Source organism: Cynocephalus volans, chromosome 12, assembly GCF_027409185.1.
Source record: "Cynocephalus volans isolate mCynVol1 chromosome 12, mCynVol1.pri, whole genome shotgun sequence".
In the NCBI taxonomy this organism is placed as follows: domain Eukaryota; kingdom Metazoa; phylum Chordata; class Mammalia; order Dermoptera; family Cynocephalidae; genus Cynocephalus; species Cynocephalus volans.
Genome location: NC_084471.1, coordinates 19506011 through 19520948, shown reverse-complemented (window position 1 = coordinate 19520948; position 14938 = coordinate 19506011). Strand labels below are relative to the sequence as shown.

At 34.5% G+C, this 14938-nt stretch overlaps 1 protein-coding gene across 2 annotated transcripts in view; it reads right to left on the bottom strand.

Annotated features, from left to right (window-relative positions):
• The window catches only part of SLC41A2 (solute carrier family 41 member 2), a 150878-nt gene that overhangs the window by 94233 nt on the left and 41707 nt on the right, over positions 1-14938 (bottom strand). For both annotated transcript variants that reach the window (XM_063075200.1, XM_063075202.1), the window contains exon 4: positions 1279-1350. In XM_063075200.1, the coding sequence (XP_062931270.1) occupies positions 1279-1350 (72 nt within the window). The remainder of the gene's footprint in view (positions 1-1278; positions 1351-14938) is intronic.

Genomic DNA, 14938 nt, shown 5'->3' with positions numbered 1-14938 from the left:
AGAAGAGCCTTATGCCAGCCCTTCTCACTCCTCCCCCCACACTCACACTCATCTACTCCTCCATAAATTTTAGCAGATGAAGCCTTAGGGAAAGAATAACCTCTCCCCCAACCCCTCTATCTTCTTTTCTTCTCACTTTTGTCTACTGGTAACTGGGCTCCAACCAATTGCTGCCACACTGGCTGGCATCAATTGTGTCCTGATGGGCCTGCTTGGGGTTCCCTGTTCTTTATACACTCTTGGTGGAGAGGCAGACAGAGACATGGGCTTCAGGCTATGGCAACTAGGATAAGTGAATCCCCACCCGTTTCTCGCTCCCATTGGACCAACAGTTGCAGGGAGACGGATGATAAAGAGCAGAGATTAAAAGTGAAAGGAAGAATTAAAAGCTAAGATGGAAATTATTAGAATGATTTGAGTCTTCTGGGCTGACCCCGTGGCTCACTAGGGAGAGTGCGGCACTGGGAGTGTTGAGGCCGCGGGTTCGGATCCTACATAGGGATGGCTGGTGCGCTCACTGGCTGAGCTCGGTGAGGGCGACACCAAGCCAAGGGTTACGATCCCCTTACCGGTCACAGAAAAAAAAAAAAAAAAAAAGAATGATTTGAGTCTTCTGCCTTGGAGATAGGGGAGGGTGGAGGGAGAGGAACAAGAGAAACTCACCTGAGACTAGAAAGAGCTGTAGATTATATACAATCCATGGTTTAGTGCATATGTAGTTCGTAACTTAATGTATTCATTTATATTAACATGAGTAACATTAACAAATTAAGAAAAGCAGCTTAAACAAATGGCTGAACACAATATATATAAAAAAGAGATCAATTTAATTAAACAGATGATTTACTTTAAAAAATCAAAGTAGCCACAATGTATATCGACAAAATAAAATTAAAAAAATAATAATAAAATAAATTTAAAAATTTAAAAAAATAAAAAATCAAAGTAGAAAAAAACACCTAAATAATGAAGTGTTAAATATTTATTTGTATAGATATTAACACAAATTCTGACTCTATTACACTTTTAAGATAAAAAATATTTTCTATATTTTGTATATTTTTTTAACATATTTTTCATATTTGAAATAAATCGACCAGTTTCTAGAAAAAGAATAACTTGCAAAGGTCATGGGTATGCATTTATTCCATCACTTTTTCAAGGTACAAAATTATTATTTTCGTGTGTCCTGAAATAATTAAATGGTATACTTTATAGTACTAATATTTACTCCATGTAACATCTAAGATCTATAAATAAATAACATATATCACTTACCTGCTTTAAAGCCAAGTTACCAATTATTAGGTTCCACTTTTCAATGGGTGAATCCATCTTCCCAATATTTACCTGTTAAGGTGGATATTTTCACTGAATAATCTATATGCTGTCTGCTCTGTTTAAATGAAACATTGTCTTAAAGCCCAAAATAATTCTTAAGTAAATCTGATAAGCTCACATTGCACTTTGAATATAATTCTGAATTAACTACCAGTCTTACATCTAACATTCAGCTTGTCTGAGATGTTTAGGAAAAAAACTTTTTTGTACTTAACTATCTTACAAGAACTACTGAATCAGTGAGTATTATCCACCTACTCACTGATGTTGTTTTACAACTAACTCCATCAGGTATCATCCTAAAATGCCAAATTTTGTGTATTGAGGCTCTATATAAATAATTACATGGTTTTGAGCTGAAACCATTTAATCCTACATCATAAAACTAATGTAATTTTAAAAACTATTGATCACAAAAGCCAAGATATAAATAAATCATTCATATGTAATAATTTATATTTGTTATGACTAAAACTGTTAGTAATAAAATCCATTCAGTTCACAAATAAATGTTGATCATGTCTCTCAACTATTACAATTTATACATCTTTCTGCTAAATGGAAGAATACTCTCCAAAATATTATTATTCACATACTCAATTGTTCTGTAAGCTAAATCATATTTCTTAACCACTTAGGATTCAAAAAATGTATGTCCAAATCTACCAAATTTTTCTAATGCAGTCGTTTGGAAAGTAATGAATAATCACTTGTAAAAATAATATACTGAATTGGATTTCAATTATTCATCATCTGCTTGGTTGTGAAAGATTTTCAAATGCAAAAAAAAAAAAGAAAATCTATGGGTAAGTGGGTAAAGAAGGAGATACAAAGTTGTTATTTATGGGTAGGTTAACCACGGACAGACTAAAGTTTAGCTCACTGGCTTCAGACCAGCGTGTTAAGTTCTACATCAACATTTCCTCTATCAATTTGGAAAACAGATTCTATTCTGTACTGCGGACTTTAGTCTCAAAGTCTCCAGCAAAGGCAAACATTGAGATTTCTCAGTGTTTCAGAATAATTATTCATGCCATCTTTATTTATATGAGGGTACTTCAAAAAGCTCATGGAAAGATTTGTATTATCTTTTAATTCTATTTTTCCACAAGCTTTTTGAAGTATCCTCATATATTTCTTTTCTTAGCCGAGTAATCTAAATTATTGATGAAATTCATGTTTGCAGCTCTAACAACCCGGGGCTTTGTTCAACTGGTTAATAAAATACAAGTAATGTTTAAAGAGTGAACCTACCTCTGGTTTACAGTTCAAGAAATAGGCAACAGAGAAACAAGTGTTATTTTTAAACAACTCTTAAAAAAATGTCTGTAGCTTTAGGAAACAATCTAAAATGAGTCCATGAAAAAGTATAAGATGTCAAGACTTCAAGATTGCTTAATGACCAATGAAGACATACATACATTAGGGTATGAGAAAAGATCAAGAAAGGTGGGAATAACAGAATGAGTGCTATGAATTAGGTATGCAACTGTGCTGGATTAACTTGATACCATCACCACCAATCCCTTTTTATATTCCTCAAAATCTCCTTTCCTATAGCTTCAGGTTACAGTCTTCCAGTGAGAGGAAATTGTCTAAGATTTGGAATTCACAAGTAAAGCAGAGGCCATTATTTTTGCAAAGTGGTCAGACATTGTAGGCACACAGACCTCTTCACTGCAATGCACACATGGCTTTCTTTCCCAGATCCAGTGCTTCAAGCTGTTTCTCTGATTCTCCTACCACAGACCTCCACTTCTCCAACTTCTCCCACATTTGAGTTAGCCTAAATTCCTTTATTAAATTCCTTATTGCCACAATACATAAAATGGCTCTATTTCCCTGACCAAGCCCAGACCAATACTGCAACCTTACACTACTCAATCTGTTTTATAAATGATGAAGATCACACTCTCTACATCCCTTCCAGATCTAAAAGCCTACGAATCTGCAATCCTTTTGGTCTAAGATAAAACCATAATAGCAAATTAAAACAATCTGTGATGTAAAATTTAAAAAAAAGTAAAATAGACTCAAATAATAATACTTTTTTTTTTTTTTTTTTACAAAGACTTTTAGAAGTAAGGATTAAAAACAATAAACTAAAAAGAAATGTTGACCCACATTTACCTTGTTAGAGAAAATAGGTATGGAATTGGCATGCATTGGGGCATTGGTGGAGGTATGGCAGGACACAGAAAATTAACTTTGTTGCCTCCATCTTGTAAAAACTTCACCAAGAATTGGGCTGATCCACTCTACTGTCTAGTGGTTTAGGGTTAATATGAACCATCTCAGTTTTTGCAGAGATGGAGAATTATGAGTGTTCTGTCTAAAGTCCTTTGCTAGACCTACTTTTATTAGATTAGTTGACCTGATGTTGCTCAGCTAGAGAAACCAAGATTTTGAAAGGTGATACAGTAGGGCATAATCTGGTAGAGACTTCTGTGTAACCCAAATTTATTTAAATTACGTATATCTTAAAGTATTAGAAAATAGGCCAATATTTTTGCAGAGACACCAATTAGTTTTTTAGGAAAGAGTAAAGCTGAGGCCAGAGCCTGAAGACATGTTATGTTTGGCCAACACAGCATTTTTAAAATTTTTTAATCTGAATTCCCTTAGGTAGAATCTGCTGTCTCTAGTTTTTAAAATCCTTACGTTGTTCCTCTAAATATATGTTACTTACCTTACCCTGAGGCTTATGAGTTAAGGGCAGGATTTAAGATTTATTGAAGCTAGATATAAAAGTGGGTTGGGATGACCTTGAAATTATAGATTTAAAAATATAGTTCCTATAATTGATACTAGAAAAAAATATATTTAATGTGGAAATACTTGAAACAAGGGTTCTAAAAGTTTCCACTGAAGTTTTAGTCTTAAAAAAAAAAAAAAAAAAAAAAGTAATAAGTATAGTCATCCCTCCACACCTATGGGGGATTCATTCCAGGACTCCCACAGATATCAAAATCTGTGGATGCTCAAGCTCCTAATATAAAATGGTGTAGCCTACACGTATCCTCCCATATACATTAAATCATATCTAGATTACTTATAATACTTAATACAATGTAAATGCTATGTCAATAGTTGTTATACTGTCTTTTTAAAATTTGTATTATTTTTTAATGTTGCACTACTAGTTTTTATTTTATTTTTATTTTTTAATATTTTTGATCCTTGTTTGGTAGAATCCATGATGCAGGACTCATGAATATGGAAGGCCAAATGTATATGTGCCAAAAAATAGGTAAATAAAAATAAAGTTAACCATTGTTATTTCTGGGTGATAGGTTTACAGATGATTTTTATTTTCTTGCTTTTTAGTGAATTTTTCAAATATTCATCATTTTATTTAAAAATACATATTTGTAAAAGACAAGGGCTGCTATCCCAAATACACAAAGAAGTCTTAAAACTCAACAATAAGAAAATAAACAATCAGATTAAAAAATGGTTCAGGGACCTTAACAGATACCTCACCAAAGAAGATATACATATGGCAAATAAGTATATAAAAAGATGCTCCATATCATATGTCATCAGGAAAATACAAATTAAGCAACAAGATACTATTACTAATACACCTGTTAGAATGGCCAAAATCCAGAACATTAATGATACCAAATGCTGGTGAAAATGTATAGTAAAAGGAACTCTCGTTTATTGCTAGTGGGAATGCAAAATGGTACAGCTACTTTGAAAGATAGTTTGGTGGTTTCTTACAAAACTAAACATATTCTTACTATACAGTCCAGCAATCATGCTCCTTGGTATTTACCCAAAAAAGTTAAAAACCGTCCATACAAAAACCTACACATGGATGTTTATAGCAGCTTTATTCATAACTGACAAAACTTGGAAGCAGTCAAGTCTTTCTGTAGGTGAATGGATAAATAAACTGTGGTACATCCAAACAATGGAATATTATTTAGCACCAAAAAGAAATGAGCTATCAAGCCATAAAGAGACTGCATATTACTAAGTGAAAGAAGCCTGTCTGAAAAAGCTACATGTTGTATGATTCTATTTATATTATATTCTAAAAAAGGCAAAACTATGGAGACAGTAAAAAGATAAGTAGTTTTGGGGGATTGTGGGGGAGGGTGGGATGAACAGGCAGAATCCAGAGGATTTTTAGGGCAGTAAAACTACTCCATGTAATACTATAATGAGGAATACATATTATAGATTTGTCCAAACCCCTAGAACGTACATATCTAGAGTGAGTCCTAATGTAAATTATGGACTTTGGGGGATAATGATATGTCAGTGTGTATTCATCAATTGTAACAAATGTGCCACTCTCGTGGGGGATGTTGATAGTGGGGGAGGCTATCTATGCACATGTGGGGGCAGAGGGCACATGGGAACTCTCTGTACTTTCCACTTAATTTGCTGTGAACCTAAAACCACTCTAAAAAAATAAATGCTTTTATTTTAAATTTTAAAATAAAAACAAAACAAAAACACATTGGTAAATTTGAAAACTGGTAACTAAAAAAAGAAATAATCTCAGCTTTTTGTCTAAATGTGGGATCTACAACATAAAAAACTTTAAAATCCAGAAAGTATTAAGATGAAAACCATAATATAAATTAAGACCACCTTAAAAATATGAGGAACTGGAAACCAGCTAAAGAGTGGTTTATATACAGTAAGGTACTAAATATTTGGAGGAAAAGAAGAATGAAAAAGTGGAAGGGAGGGAATGAAAACAAAAAATGAGAGAAAAGGGGGGAAAGTTTTTAAGAAAAAGATAACCAGTCTTGTTTCCCTTCAGAAAATAACTACAGAAGTGAGCATAAATCCTTGAGTGTTAGGCACTGAATATTGGTACAATTTTCCTACAGCTTGCAAAATCTCCTTCTTTGCAGTTTTAAAACAGGAAGTCTCATCTACCTAGAAGGACACACTGGCAGTCTTGACCAAAGTATGAAGATTTGACTACATGACCTCTCTTAGGAAGGTCATGAATCAAATCACAGAAATATACAAAAACTCCTGTAAGATATTACTGTTAAGTAAAATGACACTTCTTGAGTAGTTATGATGTTAAACTATATTATATAAAATCAGTATGCATAAAGTCCTTTAATAATATCAGTTAAAATGGAAGAAAATACCAGAAACATGTAATATAAAAGTAGTCTAGAACCACTCAGCTTAAAAAGCCTAACATCTCTAAATATTATTCCTCACTAAAAGAAACCAGCCTCCTTAGAAAAATGGCTGATCCCAGGGCTAGGACAGGGACAGTGTAAAATGAGTCCTAGGCTATCTTGTGCCAAAAAGTAATACAGTACTCAAAAAATAATGGGAACATGTCAAAGGACACAGGAACCAGTTTGAAAGGGCTCCCCACTGGCCAAATCTCAGACAATTTGGGCAGCAAAATGAATAATGACGGTAATAAATTATAATCAATTTAATAAAATAAGAATCGATTGAGGCCATATTGAGGATGGATGGACGGACGGATAGACTGAGAGAGAGACAGATATACAGATAGACAGGAAAGACAGGGAAAGCTTTTCCTTAGAATGTCAACTAATGTAGACACAATAACATAATTGAGTTAGAAAATCAACATGTGGCAACCTTCAAAGTAATAATGAATTCATGCAAAAATCATTAATATATTTTAAAACAACTGGCTAAAATTTGCTAAGGAACAGAATAGTTTTGCAATCTCTAAGTGTCTTCCCACAGATTACTTACTAATTCACAAAGGGGTACGAATGTAATTTTATAGAGAAGAAACCTTGCAAACATTGCCATTCAAATAATCAAGGTTAACATTGCCAATGAGAAAAAATATGTGATACTATTTATATGAAATCCTAAAAATGGTAAAACTAAGCTAAAGCAACTGAAAAATCAGTGATTACCTGGGATCAGGGGTGGGTGATGCCAGGACTCACAGCAAAGGAGCATGAGAAAACTTTTTGGAGTAAGGGAAATACTCCACAACTTGTTTGTGGTGGTAGTTACAAAGACTAATAAAATTCTCCAAAGCTCATCAAACTATATATTTAACATTACAGCATATTATTGCATGTAAATCATACTTAAATGAAGTTAATTTTTAAAAAATGGGTGAGATAATTTCCTGCAACAGTAATTACTAAAACAACAACAACAAACATTTATATTCCCACTATCTGGCTTTGTCAAATATTAAAATTTTACCATACTTAATATACCAATACATCACATATATGTTTAACATCACTATATTGTCCATGGGTATCTGAGGCTCTATTTATATTTCTTCAATCTTTTTTTTCCTTCTTGATTCTTCATATTGGATAATTTTTATCAGTCTATCTTCAAGTGCACAACTCTTTCTTCTGCTGTCACCAATCTGATGCTGACCCCACCAAATAAATTTTTCATTTCAGTTAATGTACTTTTTATTCTAGAATTTCTATCTGATTCTTTTTTATAGTTACTAGTTCTCTTTTATATTTCCCTATCTGTTCACTCATTAAGACATATTTGTTTAATTCTTTGAAAATATTTTCTTTTAGTTCTTTGAACAGATTTATACTAATTGATTTGAAAGACTTTGTTAAATCCAATTTTAGTTACTTTTAGTTACTTTCTATTGACTGAATATGAACCACACTTTTCTTGAATATGGATCACATGTTTCCATTTCTTTCCCCATCTAGTGATTGTGGCTTAAAATTGAACAGTATGGGTAATATGGTATAGTGACTCTGGATACTGTTATGTTCTTCTGAGGATTATTGGGTTTTCCTTCTAATAGGCAGTTAACTTGCCTAGACTCAAACTACAGACTCTTGTCTCTCTCACAGTATGAAGCAGCTCATCTTTCTGCTTGGCTGTTCCTTCAGCTGCCAGCTATTGCTTTTTAGCCTAGCCCTTTTGGGATCTCTTCTGCACCTTTGTAGTTCAGTGGTCAGCCAAAGATTTGGGAGGAGTTTGTACTCAGACTTTTGGGCTCACCCTTTCTGCAGGTCTCCTGCTTCTGGGATTTCCCCATAAACTTCCACCTGCTCTGTCAGCTCCAAGCTCTGTCACCCAATAGTTCAAGCCAATAAAACTTAAACTTTCTGCCATTATAGCTATGCATAGGTCACAGAAGGCACTCAATGTAAAAAGCAACAAACACAAATCTCAGCCAGTGTATTTGTCTTTCAAGTGTAAGCCCCTCTCACATTTCTGCCTTTTTATTCCCCCCAATTCACTCAGGTCGTCCCTATGCATGTAGACTTTAGTGGTTAGCCAAAGATCTGAGTAGATCTCATACTCAGATTTTGAGTCTCACCTGTTCTGCCTTTCTAGAATTTCCTCCCTAAATTTCCAGCTCGTCTGCCAGCTCTGAGGTCTTCTGCCACCTCAAGCTACTACGACTCTGGGTTTTCTGGCACATGAGATCCAGAGATTGGGGAACTCCCTCAGGCAAAAACACCACAAACTTTGTAATTCTTACCCTTTGTAGTTTTGGTCTTTTAAGGGTAAGCTCTAGTTTTTACCTATTTTTGATCACTTTCCATTGCCTTCAAACAGTTTGTCTAGATTTTGTAATTGTTAATCTCTGGGAGGGTTCACCCAACCGCTTCATTCTGCCATTAACTGGAATCAGAAACCACATTATATATTTATATATGCTTGAAACATTTTATAATAATAAAACTACACTAAAATATACACACATAATAATACCTTCCTGAATGCACAGAGGTAATGCATAAGTTCTTATCTTGATTGTGGTGATAGTTTCACAGGTACATACCATATACCAAAACTCACCAAATTGCAGACTTTAAATTTGTGCAGTTTATTGTATGGCAATTATACCTCAATAAAGCTGCAAAAAAGGAAGGGGAAGCTAAAAATATACTCAATTGAAACAATTTTAGATTAAACATAAGTAGTGCTACTCCACAAAGCTATGGCTAGGGATTGATACTTAAAACTTAAGAACAATACTTTCAAATGAAGAACTAACAGAAATATGCAATCTCATTTGTATCTAACAATCAGGTGATAAAACAAGAACATGCAAAATTTAGAATTATGCCAAATTTGGGAAATAATACCCAGATTGTAACTATATCTAAATTATGCCATAGTTATTAATATCATTATCTGGGCTCTAATTTTTCTTTATCTCAGAAGTTTTCCAATCTGAATTGAAAGTCTAACTTAAAATTATTAGGGGAAGAGGTTTTCAACTTCTTGATATCCATCCACTGCAATGTAAGCTCACTGAAGGCAGGAACATTTTCTGTTTTGTTTTTTACTAGTTCCCCTAGAACACAGAGCAGTGCTTGGCATATAGTAAGGGCTCAAATAATATTTTTGAATTAATGAATCATAAAGGGTAGAGTGTTATCAAATAATTTTAAAGAATCAAAAGTTCTCAGAAGAATTTTGACACAACAGAAATTGGTTTTGCCTAGAGTCGAAAGGTGTTAATTGTGCTAAGGTGATTTGCTCCTGGGAAATAGTTTTACAGGCTTATTTTAAAAAAAAAATATATATATATATATATTGTCTTTAGGACAGTGGACATCATTTTCAACTCTTTTATAGTTAGCATTCAGAAGCAGAAAATTTTAGACCTCAGACAATAGGACTTAAACTCAATAGTTTATAGAATCACTATCCTTGGTTTATTTTCTAATCATATAGTACTGCTATATATCTACAATAATATCTGCTATGACTTTATACATAGTTAAAAAGATAAAAATCCAGAAAAAATTATTCAAGTTAATCATCATACCTTTAGAAATAAATTTTGACTCAAGAGGGCAAGATAAAGTTGATTTGGATTTGTTATTATTTAATTCCCTTGCTAAAATAGGAAACCTATTTTACTGAAATATCTTTTTATCTGTGAACATTTAATCTTTAGTTTACAGAATAACAAGCTTTAAAGACAACTGACCTTCAACAGATTGAGTAGGCTGTATCTGACATCTTATGTTTTAGGTTTTCTCTCTTTATAGTTACCAAAGGCCTTCCTTGCAAACATATAAGCTCATTTATCCTGATTCTCCTGCAGATAATCATAAAAATGAGAAAAAATCCTTTACGGAACAAAAAAATTAAAGTAATCATAGATTGGCCTTCTAAAGCTATTTTTACTCTTACAAGTCAAAATAAATACTACATAAAAAGAGTGATTTTTTTGCACATAAATGAAAAAGCCAACCTTCAAATAGTGTTTTTTTAAGTTAAAGAAAAATTACACTCATTCATCCTTCTCCCTGGAACCAGGGAGTACAGTTAAGAATCTGTTAACAGCAGTCCCAATTAGAGACTATAGGCAACTAAATTAAAGGTAGTGGCAGATGGGGAATAAGGAAAAGGGGGGTCAGCCCAGTGGCTCACTCAGGAGAGTGCGGCGCTGGGAGCGCAGCAGCGCTGGGAGTGCTGAGGCCGCGGGTTCAGATCCTATATAGGGATGGCTGGTACGCTCACTGGCTGAGCGCGGTGCGGATGACACCAAGCCAAGGGTTGCGATCCCCTTACCAGTCACCAAAAAAAAAAAAAAAAAAAAAAAGTAAAAGAAAAAGGGAAGAGAAATTTCACAGATGGAACTGATAGTCTAGACAGTAACTGGATAGAGAGTTGGACAATTGGTAATGTTAATAAACTGACAAGATATATAGAAAAAAGAGCATGGTTGGAATAATCAAAAACAATGAGTTTAGTTTTGAATGTAGTAAGTGGTGTCCATTAGATAATTGAAAATTCAGTTCTAGAAATCAGGAAAGAGAATGGAGATACAGATCTGAGAGTCAGCAAAATGCAAACAGTAGTGGAGTACCTGAAATTACTGAGAGAGAACATGTAGAACAAGATCCTAAAACTACAAGAAAAATCTCAAATTAAGAGGATGAGCAAAGAAAAAGAAACCAAAAAAGTAGACTGAGAAGGAGAGAGGGGGATCTCAAAGCCAAGGGCTCTAAAAATGTCAAAGAGAATAGTCAGTGCAGAATTTAGAGAAGGTGAGGCCAGTAAGAAGTCCTTAACCTAGAGCTGCTTTAACAGCCTATAGAGTATCAGAATTAGAATACAATTGACAATGATCTTTAGCATTCTCTAAGAATGGTAGTACTCTGCTTAACAAACTTGAGATCAAGTTCTCTAAGCAATTAAAACACCATAAACTAGAAGAATATACCATGTAATCATAGCTTGATGCCACAAGTTACTACTTTTTCATCTACTAATTTGTTTACATTCTCCTCTGTCAGGTCCAGAGAGAATTTTGAGTGACTGCTCCTTGTCTTTAATTTCAGCTAATCCATCAGCCAATTCTGTTGGATCTCTCTGAAAATTAGTTCTGGACCCCAACTACCTATCACTACATATACCACCACCAACACCCTGATCCAAACCAATATGATCTCTAGCCTATATTACTGCAACAGACTCCCAACTGGTCTCCCTGCTTCAGTCCTTGACTCCCTACACCCATGTCTTAACCAAATCGCCAAAATAATCTGTTAATAAATATCAGATCATATCACTCCTTTGTTCAAAATCTTCCAACAGCTTCTCATCTTACAAAATAGCCAAAGTCCTTACAATGTCCACAGGGCCCTATATAATCTGGCCCCTAGCTAGTTCTCTGACCTCATCCCCTACATTTTCCACCTCCCTCACTTGCTCCCAGCCCTATTGGACTCCATGCTGTTCATCTAACACCATGGTTCTCAAACTTTAATGCTGTGTCAGAATCATCGGGAGAGCCTGTTAAAATACAGATTGCTGAGCCACACTACCAAGTCTGATTCAGTAGCTTTGGAGTGGGGCCGAAAATTTGTATTTCTAACAAGTTGCTGATGCTGCTGATGAGAAGACCACACTTTGAGAACCACTGACCCAAATATACACAACAGTCCTGCCTCTGGCTCTTTGCATTGCCTGGGACATTCCTATCTCAGATAGCCTCAAAGTCTTACTTTCTTATATCCTTTAGTTTATGACTGAAATATCTTCTTATCAAGGACACAATTCTTGACCTATGGAAGATAGCAACTCCATCCCTACCTCCCCAAAGAAAGGCCCAGTTAGATCAACACACAGTGGAGACCATAGCTGATAAGCTCTTCCAGTGTGCTGAGCTTCTAATCAGCTTTGCAGTTCCCCTTTATTAAATATGAAAAGACAAATACATATAACTGGACATTTGAGGTAAATATCTAGTACAAAATAGATACTACAACAAGTAAACTAAAGTTAACAAAAAGACTAAATTCACCTTTATTCAGCTTTAGTGGTAATATGTGATCAATTTAAACATCAAATTTCATTTGCAGCATATTCTTTTTTAACCACATTCCCTATAGCATTGCCTATTTCAAAACAGACTGACATGTTCAATCTATTATTTGAATCTAAACAAATGCTGGATAATGCTCAAGAACATTGCTTTTAGAAATATTCCTTTGAGGTAAGCTAGCCAAAATTTCACTTTTCCTGGCAAAGTTATCAAGTTACTTAAATGCTTGTATGCTTAGCTATATTTATCAGAACAAAGTTCATTTTCCAACAAACGAAACTAAAGCTACCTCTAACTATGGCCATCTAATAACTTTTTGCTCCCTCAAGTATTGCCACTTTTGTTTTTTTAAAACCTCTTATTTATTCTCCTCCCCTGCCAAAAAGCCTCTTGGACTGAGTTGTACCTAGGTGATCTACCTGTTCTTTTAAGACAATGCAAGTGGGAAAAGATGGCAGATGGAAACATGCATATAATTTCACTAATTCTAAAAACTTTAGTAGGATTAACATAAAAGTTTTTGTTTTTCTTCTTATAGATCATACTTGACCCATATTCCAGTTGAATACCAAATAGTCAAGGGTTAAAATCAACAGTTGGCTAACACCAAATGTCACCATTATATAATAAATTACTGGGATATAAGAATAAGTATGAAACTTCATTAAATTTTAAACATTTTATTACAATTTCATTATTAGATTTTTTAGAAGCAATTTCTTAGCACTGAGACCTGCTGGACTGATACCTCAGTTATTATACTTCATATTTGTAATACTATATAGATGTTCACTTTCAAATGAAGTCATTAGAGAATTAATATTATCTTTGGCTAGCTTTGCCAGTCTCAGTCATTTGCTGAGAAAGATGGTGTCACCAAATTTCTTTCCTATCATGTGATAATTGATAAGATAAAATATTTATCTCCTATTCATTTCATAGGTTTGAAGATTTGGTTGATACTGATGATGCAATTCCACTGAAAGAATTCCATAAACTGAAGCTTTGTGTACTGTTTGATGATGACAATTTCTAAATATTTTCAGATGAGTCTAAGATTGTTGCCTTAGCTTATATATTTTTTTATTTTAATAATTTTAAATGTACTTGCTGCTTCCCATAATCAACTGAGAAAAATTTGTCCTTAAATCTTGGATCTAAAAGTGTAATAATAGAGCAAGTAACTGACTTTCAAGATACCAAAAAGAGAAACGCATTTCCATTAAAAAGTCAGCTTTTATTGCATCCATGCCAATTTCAGTATCTTCTCAAGAGTAGACTGATAGGATTTGTATAGCAGATATCATATAAGAAATACTTGTATGTGTCAAGATACATCCGTTTGGTTACTTCAGAAGTTTCCAGTAAAAGAACTGCTCTCTCTGCAAGTAACCACTGGTTATTAGTAAGAACTGTTATGCTGATATTGTTATTTACAGAATACAATGGTAAGACTCTTGTCCAAGACTCTTTGTAATATGTAACTTCTATCTTGTTTCAATATCTTGTAGAAGTACTTCACAAGGTAGTTTCAAAATCTCTTCCATGTTATGTAATCTTCCTTGGTCCAAAAGAAGTTCTCACTCTTGGAATCTAGAACCAATAGCACTCTAAATCTAAGTTAGAGGGGGCCCAGCTCTGAGGCCCACTGCTTAGAGGGCCTCACTTTGGCCTTCTTTTAGCTATGCCCTACTCCACAGAGTGAGGAGTGCATAAGGCCAAGGGTTGTGCCTACTTGAAGCCTGTGTCTCATCCCCTTCTAGGTCATGCTCCAGATACCTGGGATCATAAAAGTTCCGTGCTCAAATGGCCTGAAGCCCAATGCCAGGGCCTCTTCTTCAAGTCAATGTTCATGAAGGAAGACCACCAGGTATATGCCTAACCCAAAGAGTGTCAAGGGGTGGCTATTTGTTGGGGGTATAGATGGAGCTTGGATATGGGTCCTGAGGTCTATGTGAGGTCTTTCAAAGTGCAGTATATAGAGCCAAGGGTGAGAGAGGAAGCAGGGCAGGCCTCAGACCAGGGGCTGGGTCTCTCAGCAATACTACATTCTAAAACAGAACCCAAATCTAAGAATTCTAAATTTGATCTTGTATTTCCAGATCTTCATAAAAATATATTTGTAAAGGGAGAAAGAATTTTTTTTAAAGTGTGTTAGTTTGTCATATAATTTTAAACTATGTAGACATATGTTATGTGGTCCTCCATTTATATTTCTGCCCTAAGACCAACTGCTAAAGTAGACCTAGGAGCTGGCTGGTTAGCTCAGTTGGTTAGAATGCAGCCTTACAAAAGTCTTGAGTTGAGATCCCTGTACTGGCCAGC